This window comes from Odocoileus virginianus, chromosome 3, assembly GCF_023699985.2.
Source record: "Odocoileus virginianus isolate 20LAN1187 ecotype Illinois chromosome 3, Ovbor_1.2, whole genome shotgun sequence".
NCBI lineage: Eukaryota > Metazoa > Chordata > Mammalia > Artiodactyla > Cervidae > Odocoileus > Odocoileus virginianus.
Window position 1 is genome coordinate 19,585,403 of NC_069676.1, and position 24,954 is coordinate 19,610,356.

General features: G+C 51.3%; 2 protein-coding genes across 2 annotated transcripts in view; one reads left to right on the forward strand and one right to left on the reverse strand.

The window, feature by feature from the left end:
• The window catches only part of RAD50 (RAD50 double strand break repair protein), a 249,957-nt gene that overhangs the window by 152,526 nt on the left and 72,477 nt on the right, over window positions 1-24,954 (reverse strand). The window lies entirely within an intron of this gene.
• IRF1 (interferon regulatory factor 1) lies at window positions 15,951-23,143 on the forward strand. The gene is made up of 10 exons (XM_020899857.2): window positions 15,951-16,278; window positions 17,297-17,388; window positions 18,699-18,798; window positions 19,592-19,768; window positions 19,891-19,940; window positions 20,048-20,180; window positions 20,372-20,491; window positions 20,818-20,867; window positions 21,713-21,848; window positions 22,158-23,143. The coding sequence occupies exons 2-10, from the start codon at window positions 17,302-17,304 to the stop codon at window positions 22,268-22,270; spliced, it is 966 nt and encodes a 321-aa protein (XP_020755516.1). The 5' UTR covers window positions 15,951-16,278; window positions 17,297-17,301; the 3' UTR covers window positions 22,271-23,143.

Genomic DNA, 24,954 nt, shown 5'->3' on the forward strand with positions numbered 1-24,954 from the left:
ATTCATGGGGTCGCAAAGAGTCAGACACGACTGAGCGACTGAACTGAAGATTAAAAAATAAAAAGCGGAGACATTACTTTGCCAACAAAGGTCTGTATAGTCAAAGCTATGGTTTTTCCAGTAGCCATGTATGGATGTGAGAGTTGGACCTTAAAGAAGGCTGAGCACCAAAGAATTGATGCTTTTGATCTGTGGTGTTGGAAAAGACTCTTGAGAGTCCCTTGGACATCAAGGAGATCAAATCAGTCAATCCTAAATATTCACTGGAAGGACTGATGCTGAAGCTGAAACTCCAACACTTTGGCCACCTGATGTGAAGAACCGACTTAGACCCTGATGCTGGGAAAGATTGAGGGCATGAGGAGAAGGGGATGACAGAGGATGAGATCCTTGGATGGCATCACCGACTCAATGGACATGAGTTTGAGCAAGCTCTGGGAGATGGTGAAGAACAGGGAAACCTGGCATGCTGCAATGCATGGGGTCGCAAAGAGTTGGACACAACTGAATGACTGAACAACAATAGTGAAATACACACATACACATATATGTGGTGTTATGTATCCTTAAGTTTTCAACAGTTTCATTATGATACATACAGGCATGGATTTCTTGGTTTACCCTTTTTGGAACTTGCTGAGATGTTTGAATCCAGAGGTTTATGTCATTCGTCATATTTTGGAAGTTTTCAGTCATTATTTTTGCCTTTATTGCACTCTTTCTCCTCTCTTTATGAAACTCCAATGATAGACTTTCTGGGACTTTAAAGCTCTTTTCATTTTTTAAAAAAGTCTTCTTCTCACTGTTACCCAAATTGGATAATTTGTATTGGTCTACCTTCAAGTTTACTTACTGACTTCTCTGTCATTGCTATTCTGCTCTTGAGCTTATCTAGTGAGTATTTGATTTTGGCTCATATTTTTAAGTTCTAAAATTTTAGTTTCTCTATCTTTTATTTATTTAAGACTTTCATTCATTTCAGGAGTGTTAGCCTTTACCTTTTGGAGTATTTTCATTATAGCAGTTTAAAGGCTTTGTCACTTAATTTTACTATCTCACTGCTGGCCTCTCTTGGTCATATTTTACCACGCAAGTCGAGGTTTTTCCTGGATCATTGTATGCCAAGTAATTTTAAATCCTGGACATTTGAATTTTATGAGATTCCGGGTCCTATTCGAATACTATGGAGAACATTGACATGTATATTTTAGCAGGCAATTGACCACTGGGCTTGAGCCAACCATCCTGAGTAGCCTTCTGGGGATTGTGGTTTCAAGGCAAGTTCCATTTTCAAAACCTTTCCGGTGCTGTTTAGATTTGTGCTGTACGTGCACCCTCTAGTGGTAATTCTGAGAACAGGCGGTGGTTCAGTTTAGTCCTCCAGTCTTGGGTGTGCTGCTGAGGATTGAATCCATGCACGCTCATCTTGGGGGTGAGAACACAGTTCGCAAACAATTTTATGGAATTAATTTCCCAAGGGCCTTCTCCACAATTTCCTTGGTACTTTGGGGCTCTCTGGGGCTCCTCTTTTTGGTTCTCCTTTTGGTTCTTTAGTTGCTTTGCTTTGTTATGTACTTCCTACAACTGTGCCCTCACCCAGGGCTAAGTGGCGAAAGGACGAAGAAAAGAGAAACCGAGTGAGTGAAAGAGGAGAGCAGTTAGATTTGTCCCAATCTCCTGATACACCTGCAATCAGAATGAAAGTGTCTCTTCCTTAAGAATTTTAGGTGCCTTAACGCCTCAGATGTCACTGTAGCAGGAGTATTAGGGGGCTGGGGCATGAAGAGCAGAGAAAAATTTTAAAGGGGTGTTTCTTCACTCACTCTGAACATTAGGAGTTTCCTTCCCATTCTTCAAACCAGAACTGGAAGGCTTCTCCTAGAGTTTTCACCGTCTATGGCCCAGTTGCCCACTTTCACCTGAAAGTTCCAGGCTGCTTTGAGTCTGGCCAGGGAATGTTGTTGTTTAGTTGCTCATTCCTGTCCGACTCTTTGCAACCCCATGGACTGTAGCCTGCCAGGTTCCTCTGTCCGTGGTATCTTCCAGGCAAGAATACTGGAGTGAGTTGCCATTTCCTTCTCCAGGGGATCTTCCCGACCCAGGAATCAAACCTGACATCTCCTGCACTGGCTGGCAGATTCTTTAGCACTGAACCACCTGGGGAGCCCAGCCAGGAAATACTGGAGGGAAAACAGGAAACTCATCCCCAGTTCAACGGTACTCCAAATTCTGTTTTCCTTCCCCAGTTCACCGGCTATTGATATTTACTCTTTTTTCTTACAACTTTTTAAATGAATTTTTTTTTAATCTGGACCATTTTTACAGTCTTTATTGACTTTGTTACAATACTGCTTGTCTTTCGTGTTTTGGCTTTTTGGCCCCAAGGCATGTGGGATCTCAGCTTCCCTGACCAGTGGTCAAACCCACAACCCCTGCCCTGGAAGGTGAAGTCTTAACCTCTGGACAGCCAGGGACGTCCCTGATATTTACTCTTGAAAGTCTTTCACGCATTCAGTCCAGGTTTTAATGTTGCATTTACAGGGAGAGACAGGGAGGAGAATGTTTACTCCATGTTACCTAGTTCATTCCTTTTTTCTGCCAAGTGGTATTTCACTGTATAGATATACTACTATCTTTTTATCAATTCTCTTATTAATGGTCATTTTTGTTGTTTCCAGTTTCTGGCTTTTACAAAGTAAGCAACAATAAGCATTCATGTACAAGTCTTCATGACACATACTTTCATTTATTTTGCATACATACCTAGGAATGGAAAGCTTAGGTTATATGGTAGGTGTACATTTAACTTTTTAGGAAAATGCCAAAACATTTTCCAAAGTAGTTGTATCATTTGACATTCCCGACAGTAGCTTAAGAGCTTTCCATTTGTTCCACATCATTGCTCATGCTTGGTATAGTCTTTTGCTGTGTGGTGGTATTTCATTGTGGTCTTCGTTTGCATGTTTCTTTTACCAAAGAAGATGTAAAACAGCCATTCAAATCTTCTGACCATTAAAAAATGTGCTGTCTTCTTCTTATTGAGTTTTAAACATTCGTTGCTTAAACTTAGATTCTACATATAAGTCCTTTATCAGACATGGTTTGCGAATGTTTTCTCCCATTCTGCAGCCACTGTGTTTTGTGTAGCTCTGTTTGGCCTTCCCTCCATACTCTGCCTGGATCCACCCCCTGTTCTGTCCACTGATACACCACCACTCTTGCTCGTCTCTCCTGGATCATCCTCCTCCCCTGGCCTCCCCCATGGTCTTCTTGCTTCACACTTGCAGAAGGACTGGGATTGGACCACAGTCCAATCTGCAAACAGCAGTCGCTGAGCATTTAAAAATGCACACTAAATCATTTCTCCTCTATGCATAACATTATACAAAGGCTCTCTGTTCCCTTGGCATAATGCTAAAGCCCCAGATGCCCCATGCTATCTGACCCTTGCCTATTTTACTGGATGCTTTTTCTATCATTCTCCCCTTTACCGCCATGCTGGAGTCACAAGAATCTTTTTCCTTAAACACACTGAGTTTGTTTTCTTCCCAAGACCTTTGCACCAGCTATTCCTTCTGCCTGGGGTGCTCTTCACCCTGTTTTGCACATTGCTGCCCCTTCTGTCATTTAGAAAGTTAAAATATTACCCCTTTAGAGAGATATTCTTTGAACACAAAATCTAAAGTTGCTACCTCCACACTGTCTGGACCTCATGCTATTTTATTTCTCTGCAGAATAGTTACCACAGTGTGACACTTTCCTTGTTGTTTCCTGTCTTCACTAGAATATGTTTCATGGGAGTAGGGACTTCATCTCATTCATTTCGATATCCCTAGTGTCTAGAGCCATGCTTGGCACATAGTATAGGCTCAATAAATTCTTGTTGACTGTGCCCATGGCACCTACCTCTGTGCCTGTCACCTGGCTAGAAAGCAAATGTTTGCTGTCTGAATTTGTCAGGTAATCCATCCCCATGGCACCAATGATCAAAAAGCATCCCTGGGCTAGAAGAGGGAGAGAAAAGACACATATTTAGGAAAATGACCAGAGAAAATTTGCAGAGAAGCTTGAGAGAAAATCAGTTTCTCTAAAAGTGTGTGGGGAGTTTTATGACAGAGTTGTCATATCACTGGCTTTGGTATGGGCTCCCACCCTAGGGAGACCTCTATGTTGGTTGCCGGTGCTATTAGGCCCGCACATAATGCACATCAGGTAATGGTGCAGTTTGTAGGCACAGCCCAAACACCTGCATGAGGCATGCTTGTCAAAGGAAATTGGACCCTGTTGACCTAATCCACCTGTTCACTCTGCTCCTCTACTTCCTGGAGTCTGCATGGTAATTTTCCCACTCCACAACCCTCAGCACGGTGGGTGAGCTCCCCCATGAATGGGCAATAGCTCACTGCTCCCATGGTCCCCACTCTCTCTCAGGCCATTTGGCACCAGTCCTCCTGGCTGAGCCATGAAATTAAAAATCGCTTGCTCCTTAGAAGAAAGGCTCTGACAAACCTAGACAGCGTATTAAAAAGCAGAGACATTACTTTGCTGATAAAGGTCCATCTAGTCAAAGCTATGGTTTTTCCAGGAGCCATGTACAGATGTGACAGCTGGACCATAAAGAGGGCTCAGCGTTGAAGAACTGATGCTTTCGAATTGTGATGCTGGAGAAGACTCTTGACAGTCCCTTGGACTGCAAGGAGATTACACCAGTCAATCCTAAAGAAAATCATCCCTGAATATTCATTGGAAGGAACAATGCTGAAGCTCTAGCTCCAATACTTTGGCCACCTGATGTGAAGAGCTAACTCACTGGAAAAGACCCCGATGCTGGAAAAGACAGAGCAGGAGAAGAAGGGGACAACAGAAGATGAGATGGTTGGATAGCATCACCAACTCAATGGACATGAGTCTGAGCAAATTCTGGAAGATAGTGATGGACAGGGAAGTCTGGCGTGCTGCAGACCATGAGGTCGCAAGGAGTCTGACATGACTTAGGGACTGAACAACAACAACGAACAGCTGCTGGGTGAGGTGGCACCCAGTGTGCATAGGCAGTTTTAGCACACAGCTCTTCTCTCCAAAGACCCTCCTTTAGGCCTCATCTCTCCCTGAGAACCTGGTAGGTGAGTGCTCTGAAGAGCTTACATCGAGCGCGGGGCTTACATCGAGCCGCTGAACCAAGATGGCTGCCAAGGCCACAGCTGGGCCATGGCGAGGAGCTGCTCTCCTGAGCACTAGGCCCTCTCTAGGGCGCCGTCCCAGAGAGGGCAGCAGACACCCTGTCTTGGCCTGGGAAACAAGTTTCCTGGGGGGGGTTGGGGGGCTGGGGTGGTGTCAAGACTGCTGCCTGGGCTCCAAGGAGCCAGGCGAGGTCTCGGGTTTCATTCTAACCGAGACTCACAATGTAAACAAACTCCCAGAAGCTTCTTATCTGAGGTGGGGACACCAGGCGCCAGGGTCATGGGAGGGCACAACTCATCAGGGAAATTCACCTTCTGGGGAAGTGGCTGCCCAAGGTGTGGTCTTAATCGTGGACTTCCTGGCTCAGAGATGGGGGACGGAGGTGGCGCCTGAGGGGTCCTCTCACCCCTCTGTCCACTAGGCATCTCACTGCGCTCCAAATCGGTCCCTGTGTCCCAGGCACTGGCCTGGGGCTCAGGCGGGAAGTGAGTCCAGATAAGGTTTGAATCTGAGAAGCCAGGCAGCCGCTCATGGACTCTGTGACTGGTCCTCGTCTCCATTCTCAGCCAGGATTGGACGGTTGGGCAGGAATTCTGTCTGGGGATGACTCTTCCTCTTTTTAGAGTGCCCGGGGCACGGTCTGTCCCCTCCCAGGCCTAACCCTTGGCCCTCAGTCCCAAGACAAATCACTCTAGGGATCAGAGGGGTTGTTCTGGGAGAACCTGATGGGGTTCCTGAGCCCACCTGAAGAGATGTGTGCTCAGCCTAGGATGTAGGCCTTCTTGGGCCACAACCCTAGGGGAGATGACAAGGGTCCTCGTTCTCTTGCCTCCTCCAGAAGTCACCTTAGAAAACCCCATCTCTTCCTTTTCTTGGAGTCAGCTAAAGGCTACTGACAAGGAAACATGGTGCTCTGTTTACCGGGTGGCACCTGCCTATCTACCTTAGCCAAAGTCCACCCTCAATTCCTGCTCCCACCCTCTGAGTCAGCATTGTCTCTGCACCCTTTTTTCTTCCCTAGACTCCAAGAAGGGTGCTATCCAGCAGGGGGCGCTGCAGTCACGGGATCAGAGCTTTCAGAGGGCTGGGGCTTGTGAGTAGAACTGGAATCCCCTGGGAACACAGGTGGCCCTGGGGGTGGACTCTGGTCCTGCTAGACAGCAGAGGGATGATGAATTTATAGACACACCCCATCCAGCAGTGGGGCACGCTTATCCAGCCTTCCTGGCCTGTTGTACCCACACACCCAGTGTCCAAAGGGCAGGGCCAAACAGTGCTGGTATGTTGTTTCAGGTTCTGGCTGTGATCACCAGTGACCTGGGTATTCCTGGGACAATGTGTGAATTTTAATCACCTGTCCTACACTTTAGCCCAATGCCCTCAGCTCCCCAGACTCACAACCTGAGATCAAAGCAATGGCCCCTTAGGCAAAGTGGGGAATCTCCCTACATTTCTCCCAGAATGGGGAAACTTGGGAAGGCCTGGGAAGGGTTCTACTCCAACCCATCTCACATCCGGGCCATCCACGGATACTGCTGTCAACTAAGCTCACTTCTCTCCATCCCCTGTGGCCAGAGCCCCAGTCCACGTGGAGTGACCCGAGCTGCCTCCTATCCATTGCCCTGCCTTGATTTGCAGCAGGGTCCCAGACAAGGACAATGCAAGTAGGGGCCTGCGGTATGACATTCAAGGGGAGGCACTCACTCTCATGGTCATGCAAGAACAGGGTTGTGTGAGCGTCACCTCCACAGAGAGATTTCTGAAGCACAGACCAGACTCAGTTTCACCCCGCAGAGCCAGGATCAAGTCCATACTTCTGAGGAGCACTCAAGCCTCTTCATGGTATGGCTCCTGTGGGCTGGTCCAGCCTTAGTTCCTGGAGCAGCCATACAAGGTCACAAGGCCACACCACAAGCAGGATCTGTCCCGCACTCGGGAGCCTCCAGGCTTTTGCTTGGGCTGTGCCTACAACCTAAACACGTTCTCTCACGGCTGACTCATCACCCTTCAAGGCCCTTGAACGCGCCAGTTCCTCAGAGTGGCTGCCTGTGAACTCTGGCTGAGATAAATCGCTTCTGTCCCCACGTCCCAGCATTTCTGCTCCTTTGCCTCATACTCCAGGTACGATATACATCTGTCATTCTGCAATCAAGTGCACTTACTAATTGCCTGCTGTGCAAGGAATGAGCTGGGTGTCAGGGAGAGGGCTCTGAGGGTAATAACCCCATCTTCTGTCCCCAGAGAGCTTATATCCAGGGTAGCTGGTGGCACGTGGGGACTGTGCCGACTCACTTCGAAGTGCCTCTGCATGACTGGTACAGGCATGGGCCTGAGAAACATTCCATACCCCTCAGATGCCCCTATGTCTTCAGGCTTCTAGAGTCACCACTCAACTAGCAACAAAGAATACATGTGTGCTCCAGCCCATGAGGCTGTGGGAACTCTTTTCCAACATTCTTGAGGGTTCTTGAGGAAAGGAGACTAATTTTTGTTTCCTGGCAGTGGCAAGTCACCAGGGGCCTCCTGGCTAAGAGCTCCTTCTCCCAGCAAACCCTGGTCCATTTTACCCCCAATGTGGACCGAGTCCTCTGAAATACTCCCAGAGCAGCAATCTAGGAGTTAGCTATCACAGTGGCTATCCAACCTGGTGACATGATCATTGCAGTCTCTCACTTGCCAAGCTGGAGGGCAGTCAGTCATGCTTTCTCCAGACTATCCAGGCAGGTGGGTCTCTGCTGACCCTTCACCCCTCCTGCCAGTCAGTCAGTCAGTCAAGAGAGACTTTCTTGATACTCACTCATGCAGAGAAAGGACTGGAACCTCTCACATTGAGCTGAGGTTCTATCTAAATTGAGGCCTTTATGGACCTACCTTCCAGGAGAGGAAGAGAAACCCTACCTGATGTTAACAGCCCCTTCCCCTTGTTACGCGGCTGGCTGGCCGATGTCACTGGACACCCAGTCTCTCTGCATGATTAGGAGCAGACACAATGTGAAGACAACTGGAAAGGGAGCAAAGATCCTCTTGGAATGTCAGAACCACACAGAAATGACCACAGTGATGCTCAGGAAAGCCACGTCCCTCCCTTCTTCTTTACCACCGGGGGCATACTGCTGAGACAATCTGAATCCATCATCCATCCATCCATGCCCATCCATGCCACACCTCGCTCATAGGGTATCTGCTGTGCTCAGGCAAGGCTGGATCCTGGGGTTACAGCAGTGAACAGGACAGAGCACCTGCTGGGCCAACCCCTTTTCTCCTGTCTCTTGCCCCGTTTTCCTTCTATGGACATTCCTATAATTCAGCAGTTGTTGAGTACAAGCTACAAAGGCATACTCCTGTTGCTGTTTTCTAGCTTAAGCTACATCTACTGTTTCCAAAAGGAGACCGCAAATGAAGTCCGACATGGACACTTGAAGACCAGGTCCTTCACCAAGTCCACTTTAAGGGAGAGGATCAGGGATCGGGGTTGAGTTCTCTGCCTCAGAGAGACTGTTTGGTCTAGGCAGAGGGCCAGCAACGGTGGGTCTGGACTTGGGCCACAAGAGAAGGAGGAGACAAGACCTTATTTGGTCTGGAGCCTCACTAAATTGCTGCCGTGGTCTCTGGACCCCTTCGGGGCACCCCCTCAATGCCTTAACCCTTATTTCCATGGCAGCCCCTGGAGTTGGGATTCCCAGGCTGAGTCACCAGGGTCACTAGGGACTGTGTTCATAGCACAAGACCCACTCTTGCAGCGTTTGGAGTTTCCCTGGCCCTCTCCCAGGCCAGCCACCCTTCTCCTGAGCCTGGGCCAGAGGAAACCAATGCTGGACCGGTCAAGGAATGCTTGAGGGCCTGTCTGCCCCTCCACTGGCTAGCTGGGTGCCTCAGAGTGGCTACTGCTGCTCACTGTTCCACCCTCAGCTTCTCTGGACTCAGGGAGCTCTACTTGTTTGATTTGTCTTTCCAAGAGTCATGTTCTCAAGGATATAAGCAAGGAGATCTTTATGCAGGAGCTCCAAAGCAAGGATTTAGGAAATATGTGTGCGCAGCCCACCTTAACCACAGGCATGACTTTGGTCTGAAGAGGTCAGGGTAGGGTGCTAGACTCTGCCGCACCATCCCAAATGCCCAGCCTCCCTGGCTCAGATGCAGGCCCAACCCCCAATTATCCCAGGCCTGAGCTGCAAGCCCTGGAGAGGGAAGGAAGTGACCGACCCCTACAGCAACATTCCTCTGTGATGACGACAGTGCCCAGCCACCCCATCTGCAGGGCAGTTCTCTGGAAGTCACAGGGGACTCCCTCCCAAGGAGGCTGAGGCCTCTCTTACAGAGTGGGACTTCCTTCAGCTGGGGGCATCAGCTTGACCTGACCAGGTTAGGGGGCAAGAACAGCTCGGGGCCCAGAGGGAGCAGCTCCCCTGGGAGCAGCTAAGAAGGCCACAGGGGCCACCCTAAATGCCTCTAACTCATTCCATTTCTTCATCCATTCAATAAGCACTCACCCAATATCCTCCTTGTGTTAGCCCCATCAGAGGCTCTCAGGACCCAGCAGGCTGGACTAGGCAGGCAGGGCCACACCCTCAAGGGGCTCCAAGACAGGTGGGAGGAATCCTCCAACACAGACACACAAAGGATAATTTCAGCAGTGATAAGTGCTATGAAGACAATGATAAGAGTTATGAAGACAATACAACAAGCCAGTGTTACAGTTGGGGACCTCGCCCTTTGAGGGCCTGCATACAGTCCGGTCTTCGCATGCAAGTGTAGCGCCTGCATCCACACCGCACCACGCTCCCTTAGGAACGAACGCCGCCCGTGAGGAGGCTGGGGGCAGGTGCATGCAGGTGGGGCTTTTCCAAGGCCGGTTTTCCCCGGCTCCCGCTGGAACTTCCAGAGGGCCACGGGCCCGCGACGCTGGACACCCGCCCGTCCCCCTCCTCCTCCCGCATCCGCAGCTCGCGAGCCTCTGCGCTCCCGGCGAGGTTCCCGGAAACTCCTCGATTTCCCTGTCGCCGCCGCGTTTGCAAGAAACCGAAACCCAGGCCCCGCCCCCCGCGCCAGCCGGGAGCTGGCAACTGGGGCCTGCGCCCGGGGCTGGGTCAGAACTGGGCGACCGGAGCGGCCCCTCCCGGACCGACGGAGCCGAGGCGGAGGTGGGGGGCCCTTCTGAGTTCCAGGGCTGCGCTCGGCGCCCACCTCCTGCGGGTGTAGTCCCCAGCGGCTCAGCACCGCCCGCGGGAGAGCTGCAGTTCTAACCCGATCGTTCAGGTTGCATCAGATGGCGGAGTGCCCAGCGAGGGCGGGGGGCAAGCACACAGCCTCCCCTGCAACAATGTAGAGGTGGGCCCATTTGTGTGCGCCTACAGTGCGTCCGCCAAACCAGGGGAGGGGCGCAGGGGGGATAAGAAGGAAGGGCAGGGGCGTTTACAAAGAGCTCTGTACTCCGACTCTGCACCCCTTCATCGTGGGGCGGGGGGGGGGGGAGAGGGCGGGCACAGAGCAGTTTGGCAACTTGCCCCAGATCACACAGCCTGTAGCTGCGAAGCTGGCTGCAAACCTGTGGCCCGCAGCGGGAGGCTGGGCGAAGAAGGAGGAAGTGCCCCGGCCGGCTGCCGGCAGGTGAGCTGCCTGGCACGGGCGGGGCAGCCAGCTGCGGAGGGGGAGGGGCGGTCTCAGGCCGCCACCCGGGCCGCAAGGACTGGAGGCTTTGCTTTTCTCCTTCCCTCCCTCCCTTTCCAGGAAGCCGGCCAGCCCAGAGCCGGCCGCTCACCCCAACTCACCCCCAGTCTGGGCCGAACAGGAATGTGGAAGTTGGCCGGAAGAGCTTGCGCCCCCTCCCCTCCAAAAACACACCCATCTCAGACCCCGGGAAGCGCAAACTTGGGTCACCTAGGGCGAGGGGCTCCAGACCGGGACTCGATTACCCAGGACGAAGTAGGAGTGCTGTTATCCCCAGCAAGGCCAAGAAGCCTGCCAGGGGCTCTGACCGTAGTGCAAGACCTCTTGGCGGGGGTGGGGTGGGAGTAGGAAGGGTGGAGGAGGGCGCAGGTCCCATCCAGCCCCACTCCGGGTCACGGCCACTGAGCCTGGCCACAGAGTTCAGCCCCGCCTCGGGGCCCCTTGGGGTGGTTGGAGAGCCGAGGCAGCTTTTCCTCCCAACTCAGTGTTTATAAGAAATGAAACTGCAGAGGGCATCAGCGGCAGCCCACACGGACACCCAGCTCCCCCTCCGGGGTTCCGGTCCCGGAGCGCTGGAGCAATCCTCGGCCCACTCTTATATCGCCAGACCCCTAGTGCTTTCCCAGTCAGCTGCAGCCTCCCACTCTGCGTTTAGTATTTTTATAACAGCACAACGTGTATTCTGCTGTGTCATACACCATTTTTGCCTGAGTTGTGAGAGGGGAGGGGCTAGTCTCGTGCCTGAGCACATCCCCAGGGCCAAACCTGGAACTGACCCAGAGCAGGAGTGCCATTCATATTTGTTGAATGAATTAAAAAACGACTTTCTTCATCTCCAATTAGGCTCATTTCAGCTAGGGTGATGCCTAGATTCTAACTTAAAGCTTTAGGTTGCTTTTAGATTATTTTATGCCTGACTTTGTGTTCTGCACTTCATAGTTTAGGACTGCCCTGCTTCCAAGTTGCTGTGAAAATAGATGATGGCTGGGATGGACTTTTAGCATCAAAGACAGCCCTCCCTCTGGACCTGGGGGGTGAAATGCCTGATGGGTTTCATTTGCTTTGGGGACTGTGGCCTCTTCTTTGGGTGGCAGGCCCTACATGGGCCCAGGGCTGCACTACTCTCAAAAACCTAGTTAAAGCCTTGCTGGGTCCTGTACTTCAGGATTAACCGGAACCCACCCTGGGTGTTGAACACTGAGAGCCTCTGAGAGCCTGAGAGAGGGGACTGGGGGCATGATTTGGTCCATTGAGGAAAAGGTTTCCAGCCAGCTGATCTTGCCCTCAGCAGCCTGATTGCAGAGGTGGTTCTGCCAGCCAGTCAGCCTCATCTGCCAGCCCAGAAAACTCCAGACCCTAATACAGAACAGCTGCAATAAATGTACCCTTACTGAGTGACGGTATAGATGGAAGGTATCCTTGAGTGAGACCCTGCTCCGGATCTAACTCCAGCTGCAGCGTGAGGAACCCTGCAGAAAACCCTCAGGTCTCTTGCAGAAAAACCAGACTGGGACTTCCCTGGTGGTCCAGTGGTTAAGACTCTGTGCTTCCACTGCAGGGGGCATGGGTTTGATCCCTGGGAACTAAGATCTTGCATAATGTTCAGCTGGTAAAAAAAAAAAACAGAAAACAAATGCAGACTTTGCTCCACAGAGAATCACCACCCAGAAGGCGATAAGTAGAAGAGAAAAGACAACATGAAAGTTGAGGGCTAGGGGGTTTTGAGGAGGGGAAGGATTTCTGGTTGGCTGCTTTGGAGATGCTTCATAGAAGACCAGGCATTTGCTCTGGGCCTTAAAACAGAGACTAAAATTGAAGTGGGGGGAGTGGGGGTTGGGGGGCGGCAGGTAAGGTGAGTGATGCAAGTATCCTAGGAAGTCAGGGATGAGGAGCAAATGGAAAGAGCAAAGACAGGGGAAAAATACAAAGTGTGTTCAGAGAATGGAAATACAGTGAAAGGTTCATGCACTACTGTGAGTACATATCATTTGAGTAATGTCTTACACTTGAGAAAGGAATTTGATAGTCTATATAATTTCTTTCATCTTTGTAACAATTAGGACAAATGCGCAGAGAGTACTTCTATTTTACAGATGAGAAAACTGAGACCCAGAGAAGGACAGTAACTTGCCTGAGGTCACACGGAAAAGTGGCAAAAAGCACAAGAATGCAGCTTCACAACTCAAATTCTGTGTTATCTTTCCATGGCCTATAGTCCAAGGGTAGGGGAGTTGTGGGACCAAAGTTTGGAATGGGACTCTTGGGACCAGAGTCAGCAGTGAATTGAATGTGGGGCTAAAGAGTCTAAGGGAACTCTCAAAGCTTCCGTGCGTACCCTAAATGTTAGGGAGATCATCAAAGTTACAGAAATAATCCTAGTGCAGAGGTGCCTGGAGGGCAGGCCAGACAGAGAGGCACTCCCAGGGGGAGGCTGTGGCAACAACAGTCTGATCCTCAAATGCGAAAGCAGGACTTGATGTAGGGAAGAAAAGCCCAGAGGACCAGGTGAGGCCAAGGAGGGGAGGAGGATGGGAAAGACTTCACCAGAGAGGGAGCTGGGACTAGGAAGAAATGTACTGGGGGCAGCGTGGAAAGGGGAGGCCAGGAGTTGTTTGCTGCGTGTGGAATCTGTAGTTAGGTTTGTAGGGGAGCAGCCAGAAGGCAGCCACAGCATGGTTTGGGAGGTCACCTGCCCAAAGGGGATGGCTGGAAGTACAGAAGAGTATTTTGAGTCAGAAATGTGGAAAGGCCAGCCCCGAATTACTGACAGAAACCTAAAAAGGACAAAATGCGTCTGTCCAGCTTCACAAGGAATGTGTGATACATTTTAGAATGGGATTCATCAAGAACAGTGACATAAAAATGTGAGATGCTTAAACACGGGTTAGCTTTATTTCACTGATTTGAAGTATAGCACTCCCAATCATAATAAGCATCAAGAGTATGTAAGAATCCCTAAAGTTAAAAATTTTTTTAAAAAGGCAAAGAACACTTCAAAAATGTAAAATGACAATTTCACTGGTAAATACTAACACTGGGGAATTTCTCCTTAGCAAAAAAATGATTGTTGTGCACAAAGATTTAGCTACACAGTGCTGTCTGTATTATGAAAAAATGGAAATAACCTAAATGTCCTACAATAGGGGATTAATTGGGTAAATTTTTATTTATCCTTATGGTAGAATAATATATACCCATTACAAATGATATTGCAGAAGTACATTTCATGACACAGAAAGATGCTCATTAGAGATGTACAGAACAAATACAGATGATTATCTATGAATTAAAATTCTTATTTTAAAGCACACTTTACTCTCTCCTGTTGCCTTCCCAAGGTCAATGTCTCAGACAACATCAAATGCAAACTTCATTTCCCTAATCTCACTCTGCATTTTCCAGCAGCTATGTCAGTTTCCTAGGGGTAGGACAAGCACCCATTTGCTGCACAGAAAGCAGACTTAGCAACTCAGGAGCCACTTGTTTTCTTCTCTTCTTGCTTGAAAGGTGTTGGTTTCTGTAGTGCATTCCCACTCCCTCCTGTCATTTATAGCACCCCAACCCTTCTCCCCCTTCCAGGGCCTCAGCACCTTGTATTTGGTTAACACCCAGGTAGTCCCATTCCTCACAGTTTCTCCTGTCTCTCTGCCTCTCAGCTGTCCCAGCCATCAGTATCTGGGAGACAGCTCTGACCCATTCCTATTGGTTTCCTGGGAACCAAGCGTGGCCTTAGTCACAGCATCAGATTCTGGTGTACCAGAATTGGATTAACCCATCCATTTCCTCTGTGGGAGGAAAGCTATAGTGTGACTGACAGGTGGAATGGTGCATCCACATGTCTGTTTATAGCCTGAAACATTGCAGCGGGGTGCTGCTATGGAGGGAGAGCTGGGATGATCAGAATGATACAACCAACCTGACCTGGAAGAGATCTACTTCTGAGTCAGCAGCTTTGGGGAGATGAAGGAAGAAGCCTGCTGGCCAGAGCTCTGGAGAGAAATATGAACATTCAGCCCGGCCTCTAGGAGTACAAGCAGGGCACGGTCTAGTGGTAAGCACAAGAGTTCGATAGCTATCATTCCCAAAGCACCTGGGACCTGGGCTCCCCAACCCTTTAGCTAGACCCATGGCCTTGATCAAGGTAAGCAATTACCCCATTTGCCCAGAATCTCTCTAGACCAAGCCCTGAGGCCCCAGAAACTAAACCAGTGCTGCCAGGGAAGGCTCTCAGGCAAGGGCCACTTGAGGCTGTGGAGGTGGCCTAAGGCAGGAGTGCTAGGAGGAACCAAGGTTACCCCACCCCCGACCCCAACTCAGCAGTCCTGGCTTCTCTGAAACCCTTCTCTCTTTCCCTAAGGCCAGCAGTGGGGCAGTCCCAAGGATGCAGATGGAGAAGCGGAAGAGGTCTCTCCTGGTCACAGAGTCTGGCAGGGGCCTCGAAAACCACGCATCATCTGCTGCCCAAGTAGGGCATGATGTTTCACAGACATCATCTCTGTCACGGTAAAGCAGCAAAGTAGGGCTATTGTTTTGGAGTTGAGGAAACTACAGCGGCCAAACTGGGATTTCTTCTCGTCTTGGCAGCCCCACGCAGGGTAGGCTTTCCTTTACTTCCTCGGGGAAGGCGAACCCCCCGGAGGTGGGCCACCCCTCGAAAAGGGGAGAGTTTGAAGACCGAAACCCTCCCTTCTTGACACCCATTAACGGGCTTGAGGAAGCAGGTTGGTTTTCAAGGACTAAATCCTTGAGTCCACTCTGAACAGGACGGCAGGTGCCGGGGTGACCCCCTCACCAGGGCTGGGAAGACAGAGATCCCGGGGGCATCCCCAGGAAAGAAGGGCAAGGAGATGGCCTCAGGAGCTAGCAGGCTGGGTGAGCGCCGAGTGAGGGGAGTAACTGCGGGCCGGGGGCGTTTGACTTTCCAGGAGCGCTTTCTCCCGGGTGCGCTGGTATGGGGGTGGAGTGGGAGCCGGCGGGGCGGGCCCGCGATCGCCCCGGGGCGGCGGCGCCAGGCCGGAGGGGGTGGGGAGGGGCAGCCGCCCTGTACTTCCCCTTCGCCGCTAGCTCTACAACAGCCTGATTTCCCCGAAATGATGAGGCGGCGCTGGCCAATGGGCGTCCTCTCGGCTCTTTAGGAGGCGGGGCCCAGCTTGGGCTGGGGGAATCCCGCTAAGTGTTTAGATTCTCCGCGGCGCCGCGGTTCAGGCAGAGCGCGCCACTCCTTCGTCGAGGCAGGACGTGCACGCAATTCGGGCTAGCAGAGGCCAGCGAGAGCCGTGCCAAGTCAAGGCCAGCCGTGCCCAGCGGCTCCGCGACCCGGGCATCCTCTGCCTTCTCCCCGTTCCCACTGGAATCGCGCTCCTAGCGCTCGCAAAAGCAGCCCTCGCCGGGACCCTCGGTTGCTGCCGTCGGATAGTGTTTGCTGTCGAGGTGAGCCCGCCTTCCCCGCAGGGGGCACCGGTGGCACCGGACCAAGGCGCGCTCGGGGCACCAGGAAGTGGGGGACGAAAACCCTTGCCGGGAGAGCGACGGGCCCTCGGGAGGGCGCTGGAGGAGCCGCAAGCAGCTGTGCGGGGAGGGCGGGCAGCGGCGTGGACCGCCCACCCCGCCGAGGTTGTCCGTGCCTGGCCGCTGTCGCAGACCTGTGTGCGCGAAGCCGCTGGCGGCCTCTGGGTGGCCCTGTGTGTTCGTTGCGCGCATCCGAGGGCTGTGCTGGGGGTTCGAGTGTATATTAGCGTGTGGGCGCCCTTTGCTCCCCGCGCCGGCTTTTCGGCGGTTCCAGCTCAGGCTCAGGCCCCAGGTTTCAGGCTGTGTCTGCAGGTGGCGGGGGCTGGGGCTGGCTGCGCTGGGTGGTTGGAGGACCTCCCGGAGCCGCGGGAAGAGGCGCCACAGGTGTTCTTTGGGCCACTTCACCCAAGGAGGGCAACCAGGTCGAAAGGGTTAGCGTGCGGGCCTTGGCACGGTGGCTGTCAGGGAGGCATAGGATAGATTGGGGGGTGGTGGTGACCAGGATGCAGGGTGACTGTCCATTAGGGAAGGTGCACGGCTAGTGACAACTCAAACAGGAAAATTTCTTGGCATCAAGCAAAAGAAGCCCTCTCTTCCCAAATAATTTGAATTTGGGGAGAAAAGTTCTAGTACTTATATATCTGTGTGTTTTGTCTCTTTTCCTTAACATAAATCTTGAAAGTATCACTTGGCATGTCTGTCTCCTCCCAAGACTGTCTAGGAGGGGCTGAGGGAAGGAGTGTGTTGCTCAAGATGCTGAAAAGATTTGGAGGGAGGTTTTATTAGAGAGAAAATCCTCTTCAGCATGATTGTAATACTTGGTATCTAGATGAGGGCAGGAGAGGGTAACTGAATAACCTGGGGTTGGGGTTGGGGCTGGGTAGTGACCAGGGACTGCTCAACAGACTCCAAATAGGAGCCTTCTGTCTTCTCTTCACAGACAACATGCCCATCACTCGGATGCGCATGAGACCTTGGCTAGAGATGCAGATTAATTCCAACCAAATCCCAGGGCTGATCTGGATTAATAAAGTGAGTGTTACTCTTTGGATTTTTCTGCCACTGTTTTAACCTATGTTCTTTAGGGGTCCAAAGCTTCAGATGCAGTTCAAAAAGGGAAGTGATAGGGAGTAGGTAGATGTATTTCCCAGTGGATCCTGCAGGGAGTGTATAAGACCCAGCCCAGGCAGGGCCCCACTGGCTGCCTTCTGCCCACCTCCCTTCTTGAGGTATGCATGGGGCATCCACCTGAGGCCACTTACAGTTTTCCCAGCATCTGCAGAGCCAGAGTTCTGGCCTGTACTGAGGGAGACCTCTACAGGTACACACAGCCTTCTAGAGGGCTCCACTTGGGCAGATAGGAAACAGAGAAGAGGGCACTGCTGGCAGGAAGAGGTGGCTGACCCAGCAGGTGACCCAAGAACTAATCTTGCACCAGTTGTCTAGACCCAAGTGGCCTCTTGCTGTTTAAAAAAGAACAACAGACCCTGAAGGCTTAGTAGTACTAATTGTATTCATAATAATAGCTAATGCTTACTATGCTCAATTACTAGGAGTGAGCAGGGCACCATGTTAAGTATGTTACTTACACTGTGTCATTTAATCCTCAAAGTAGCCATGTGAGGAAGATTTTACTAATATCTCCATTTTCAGATGAGGAAACAGGCACTGAGAGGTAGATAATGAGATCACACAAAAAGCGATAGAGCCAAGATTTGAACCTGAGCAACCTTACTCAAAAATCCGTACTGTTAACCACCAGTAATGATAACAGTGGGACCGCAGCTTTTATATTTGTTACTGTGGGTTTTGTTTTTTTTTTTTTTTTTTTTTGCTCCCATTTCATGGAAACCAGTGAGGGGTAAAGAGGTACAGTGTCAATGCCAGGGTCACACAGGTAGTCATCATCCAAGTCTGGTCCTGGGCTCCTGCAGGTATATGACCAGGACCCCCTTTGTAGGAGCCAGTGTTCACAGTTGTTCTGAGAAGCCCCATATAATGGACCAAGTTCTCACTTCCATGTTGGTGCTGACAAGCCAGAGAGAAGCATCCAGGGGTCCTCTGTATGGGTCCTAGCACATCTGTAATGAGCAGAAGGAGGTCTTTGTTGACCTGATGATGCCATAGCTCATCAGAACCCAGAGCCTCTTCCGAGAGATCCAGAGAGATGGACCAGTCTGTTTAGGCCATTGTCGGGATGGGTGAACCCCAGCCAGATGTCAGGGTGAAAAAGGGAAGTCAGTCTTTTCCCAGACCTGGGGGGCTGGGCAGATTAAGGCCCAAAGCCTGTGGTCTCTGAGCTGACACAGCCTTGTGTGTATGTGTGCTTGTGTGCTGTGTAGGAGGAGATGATCTTCCAGATCCCATGGAAGCACGCTGCAAAGCATGGCTGGGATATCAACAAGGATGCCTGTCTGTTTCGGAGCTGGGCCATTCACACAGGTGAGTGTGCTGGACTCTAGCTTAACAGGAGCTGGAAAGAGAGAAGGGGAGGCACTTCTGTGAACACAGAGGATCTTCACTGGGGTCTCTGAGTTCCCTGAGATGTACATAATTCAGGGTGGGCAGGGAGCAGGCCTTTGTTTTGGGGGAGAGGTTCATCATTTCAGCAAGTTCACAAAGGAATTTATAAAGCCAAAATCTTAAAAAGTGTGGCTTCATGGAGTTTGTGGCTGAATTAAAGTTCTCCCTGGCAAAAGCAGTGGCAAGCATGGACACCGAAAAAGATCCAGGCCTTCCTTTTTCTTGATGTTGACCAATGGTCCTGGGCCCATCTGGTTGGCAGCCTCCTTTTACCCTTCAAGGATGGGGCTCTTGGCCCATCTTGGACCACTCAGTCCCCCATCAGTAAATATTCTTTGCTGCCCACTCTGTCATCTCCCATGTTTGGAACTATCAGATAAGCACCAGTCCCTTCTTTCTGGCTGCTGACAGCCAAAGAGGGACTGCCTTGATCTGTGACAAAGATAGCACTTTGGGCTTGGGCTCTCTAGTGCTTCTGGGTAGGCCTTTCCTGGAGGCTTGCTGGATGTATCAAATGTCCAAGTCTGGGCATTTGAGAAGCCCAGGGCCTGTACCAGTGTCATCCAGGAATACCTGCTGGTTTGATCATTGTGGATCTCTGGCAGCATGCAAGCTTTAGGGGTACCCTTGTCTTTGTCCTTCCGAGCCAGGGCACAAATGAGGATTCCCACCTATAGCCCTGATGATCCTCTCCACCTTTCCTGCCCACTAGGCCGATACAAAGCAGGGGAAAAGGAGCCGGATCCCAAGACCTGGAAGGCCAACTTTCGCTGCGCCATGAACTCGCTGCCAGATATTGAGGAGGTGAAGGACCAGAGCAGGAACAAGGGCAGTTCAGCTGTGCGGGTGTACCGGATGCTCCCGCCCCTCACCAAGAACCAGAGGAAAGGTACCCAAAGGGCTCTGGGTCCTGGGGAAGCCCTCGGGGAGAGGGGGGAGGAGGAGGAAGGGCAGCTGGGGCCGCATGCCTGCCTCTACCAGTGCTGGGCTGACAGCCTATCTGCCCCACAGAGAGAAAGTCCAAGTCCAGCCGAGACGCTAAGAGCAAGGCCAAGAAGAAGGTGAGTGTGATCCTAAGCAGTTAGCCTTTGGCTTCCTGAGGGTCAGGGTGGGTAGTGAAAGGAGTGCCACAGCAAGCCTAGGCCTAAGCGTCTTTCTCCTTCTACAGCCATATGGGGAATACAGCCCCGATACCTTCTCTGATGGACTCAGTAGCTCCACCCTGCCCGATGACCACAGCAACTACACAGTTCGCAGCTACATGGGGCAGGACCTGGACATTGAACGGACTCTCACTCCAGGTGAGGAGGGCTGGGGCTGTCAGGGACCTGCATAGATTGGTGGGAAGGCTCTTACTCTTGGATCTAGCAGGCACTGAGCTTGTGGATGGTGGCCTGTTGGAACAGGCTATAAGTGGGGGCGGGGGATGCTGGGTATCCTGGCAAACTACGACAGCACACAGCTCTGACCCTCAGTTTCTGTTGTCCTGAAGCGCTGTCACCGAGCGTCAGTAGCACTCTCTCTATCTGGCCCATTCCAGTGGAAACTGTGCCAGACAGCACCAGCGACCTGTACAACTTTCAGGTGTCGCCCATGCCCTCCACCTCCGAAGGTTCGTGCTTCTGGGGCCTGGCCTTCCTGTTGGGGTCCAAGGAGGGGTTTCCTGAGGGAGAAAAGATGCTTAGAACTCCGCTTGGCACCGAGCTGACTGGTGGGCTGGAGAGGAGAGGGAAGAGGTGGGAAGAGGTGTGGATTCAGGGTTCAAGAGGCTCAGTCACCAGGACAGCGTTTTGTTCTGTAATCTTCATGGCAGGCAGACATCTGCTGGGAGGCCAGTGTGTGTGTATGTGTGAATGGGGCAGGGGGACCGGGTGGGCTAGTACTTCAGGGTGAGCCTGGCTGACCTCAGCTAACCTCTCTGCTGTTCCCCATCCACAGCTGCAACAGATGAGGACGAGGAAGGGAAATTAACTGAGGACATCATGAAGGTAAAAGCCCCTTCCTTCCTCCTTTGGTGCCCTTTAGAGGTGGCTACTTCTCAGTGAGGGCTTCCAAACTGGAGGGTAGGCAGCTGCTGCTGCTGCTGTTGTGACCTGTTGGCTTGCATAGTCCAAGTGTCACATCCATGTGGTTGGGGACCACTGGCCTTTTTGGCTGACGGGAAAGAAACACTGGGAATGAGGGCAGGAGGGAGGCTGGGTTTCTGACATGCTGTCCTAAAGCAGGCTTCAGATAGCTCTGACTCAGCTCCCATCAGTGCTGGGTCCCTGGCCCGCGTCCTCCGCCCCAACATGCCCCAGTCCTGTTAGTTTGGGAAATGCACATCAGGTTTCAATAATCAGTCTCTGGGATCTGTAACATGATGGCTTTTTTTTTTTTAAAGCAAATTATTCTCCAGGTTTTTTTCTGTTTCAGTTTTTAAAATAAATACAAAAAAAGTTTTTGCAGTAGCTGTACCCAGGCTGTGTTCCTTCAGCACAGAAAGTGGAGACATGGGCATAATTCCCTATCTCTAGCTGAAATTTTTAGGCATCTTTTCTTAGCAGGCTAACCATTGCTGTAGGCCACCCTCTCAGTTGGTATGTCCTTACTCTATAGAGAGGGAGGTCTTGGAGATTCTATGCCAGAAGGTAGATGTGGGAATGTTAGCCTAGGGCAGACCCTCACCTCCGGGCCTCTATCCTAACTGTACTCCACATCTGTATCCATCTGAGAATATGAAACTAGCCAAGGACCTGATCCTGGCTGGGAAGCTTTGGCTCATTGCGGGCAGGGCCAGAGGATGAGTCTGTACTGGAAGTGAGCTGATGGCTTCTTATTTATCTGTCCCCAGCTCTTGGAGCAAACAGGGTGGCAGCAGACAAGCGTGGATGGGAAGGGGTACCTGCTTAATGAACCCGGGGCCCAGCCCACCTCTGTCTATGGAGAGTTCAGTTGCAAGGAGGAGCCAGAAGTTGACAGCCCTGGGGGTAAGATGATCCTGGATCCATATAGTTTCTCAAAGATGGGAAAAACCATGGAGGTGGTGGGGGAGACTTGGGGACTGGACAAGACAGCAGCAGAGGCAAAGCATCCTTCTTAAGTTCATCGGGGTACAGACAGCTTGCAGACTGTGGCTCCCAGGCCCTCAGGTTTGCCTAAGATGAGGCTGCTGAGGGGTGGACAGCAGGAGCTGCTGTGCCTGTGCCTTCCAGGAATGGGCTGGAGGGTTGGTGGGGTAGGGGAACACACCTGCCTCCTCACCCCCCTCCTCACACAACCTTCTTTATATCTTCTAGGGTATATTGGCCTGATATCTTCAGAAATGAAGAACATGGATGCCAGCTGGTTGGACAGCCTGCTGACCCCGGTCAGGCTGCCCTCCATCCAGGCCATTCCTTGTGCACCATAGATGGGCCCCCAGCCCCCTTTGACTCCTTTAGGCGACAGGGCCTGGCATCATGGTGGCGGTGGTGCAGAGAAGCAGGAATCCTGTGGCCCCTTGATATGATGAAGTGTGACCCCACTGCTGACCAAGGATGAAGCCTCCTCGGGACAGTGGCCCCCTGCAGTCCGGCAGGGCAGGGTCTGGACTCATCTTGTGGGGTAAAGCTGGCCCTGCCTCCTGGGAAGATGGGGATCTGAGACTGGCGTGTCAGATGGCAGTCTGAGACAGGAGTCAGCCTCCAGCTTTCCCCTCTGAGCCCCACTGCCTGGAGAGGGTTTTGCTATCCCTGAGCTGGCCCGAGGGAACGGACCAGTGACCTCAGAAAACATGGCATCAACTCTAGGGCTGGCTCTGCACTAAGAGACAATTGCACTAAGTGGGTCCTGTTCCCAAAGTAACCGCTTCCCCTCCTAGCTGAGCCCTGGGGACTGTTCCAAAGCCAGTGAAATGTGAAGGAAGAATGGGGTCCCTGTGGGACAGTGCCCCCCCTGCCTCAGAGGAGCTCTGCCCTGGCTCCCTGCTTAGGCTGAGGGGCTTGTGAAAAAAACCTGGCACTTTTTCTTGTGGACCTTGCCACGTTTCTGATCAGAGGTGTACACTAACGTTTTCCCAAGCTCTTGGCCTTTGCATTTATTTATACTGTGCCTTGCCCTGTACCCACGTGCCCCCTCAGGCAGGCCCCGGCAGCCCCCAGCAGGCCCAGTGAGGCAAGCGTGAGCGCCTTGGTGTGATTTAAAATTGGAGATACCATCTGACCACTAAGTCTTGTGTGACCACACATGTACATGTGTGTAAATATGTACATTTGTCTTTTTATAAAAATTGTATTGTTTATAAGGGTTGTGGCCTTTTATTTAGAGATAAATCATAGGTGATTTTGCTTCTCATAGACACATTCTGATGGATTCATTGTTGGCATCCTTCCTGAGCTTAACTTTGGGATGAGTGGTTACACACCTTTTGTGAAATCCTTTCAGTTGTGGTCATGGAGAAGATGGCAGGAGAAAGGACAGTTGTGGCACAGGGACATGTTCATGTAAATACAGTCATGTATTGGCTATACAGGTAGAGCTATGAGTTGACCTGGGGCTCCTGGGGCCCAAGGAGTGTTAGGTTTGAGTTCTTCTGAGGGATGTGCCATCAACTAATGTTTTGCTATAAACTCAAATGCAAGTGTACTCAGGTGCTACTTCACAAAGTTATCAGTTAACACAGCATGGTCACCATCAGATCACACACCAGCCCCATAAAGATCCCTGAGGCCTTCTATGCTGAGCATAACTTGCTGTCTGTTTTCTGCAGTGATGGGAATGTTCTCTGTCTGCGTTGTCCACTACAACAGGCAGTGGTATAGTCACATGTGCTAAACCAAACACTTGAAATGTGGCCAGTACAATGGCGGAACTGGATTTTTAAAAAATTTTTTTGGTTGTGCTGCTCGCATGCAAGATCTTGGTTCCTGGACCCAGGATAGAACCCATGCCCCCTGCAGTGGAAGTTTGGAGTCCTAATCACTGGATGCCAGGGATTTCCCTGGATTTTTAAAGTTTCATTTAGTTAGTTAAAATTCAAAAGGCCACACGTGGCCAGTGGCTACCATATTGGACAGTACAGGTAGATACTGGATTGGGAACAGATTTGAGGGGGAGGGGCTGGGGTAGCTGAAGGACACTGGGGACTGGGGCTTGGGACTATTCACCTGACTGTTCAAAAGTATTTTACTGTTTTGACAGTCAGTAATAACTGGTGCTGAAAATCAGCCCTGCAGTGTACTGTGTAACGGCTCCATGCACATATGTGTTAGGAAAATCTTGGATGAACTTACATGAAGCAGACGTCCTTATTGCACATCTTTTCAGGGTTCTGGCTAGGCTAACACACACAGAATCTCTGGGTGAAGAATCAGGACAGTGTTCCTGAAAACTGCAGGTTGGGAATCACTGATACAAGGCAATGAAGGACCAAGTCAGAGTGAAGAGTCAGAGGTCTGGAAATGGGCTTTTCTCATTTCTCTCTGCAGGCTGGCTCTAGGGCTAAACAGCACCCAGCAGTAGGCAGGACAGCCCAGGAAAGCCAGCAGGCATCACTAGTATCCTCCAGAGAATGAAGCCATGGCGGTGAAGGGGTTGCTCAGGAAAAATCAAGACCATATTCTTGGTCCGAGAAACCCCTTGTTGGGCCGAGCTGTCTGGAAAGAGTGTGAGAGGGGGAAGGCTGAGTGGGAAAATAAAGAAAAAACTGGAAAATGGGTAAAAGTTCAGTCAGCCATTCTCTGCAAAGCTTATGAAGTATTGTTCCTTGAATGGCAGGTGGCCTCCTGCTGGGTGGGCATTCTACTTGTGGAGGCCTAGACAGACTCATTTAAGCCCTGCCCATCAGAAGATCCACCTGGATTTTCCAAGAGTAACATCACCTGGCGACAGGAGAGGAATAAGGCCTTTCCCAGCTCTTCCAGGGCCCAGCCCTTACTGTGAAAAATAGTACTGGGGGAGGCCAGCCTTCTGTGGCTTCTAACTGGGGGCTTGGCAAGGTCTAGTGGGTGGCTTTTCCAACTAATGATGGCTGGAAGTAGTGTGAAGCCAGGTAGATCAGACCTAGGAGGGATGTCGGGGAAGGCATGCAACCCAGAGCAAACAGCAGGGACCTCA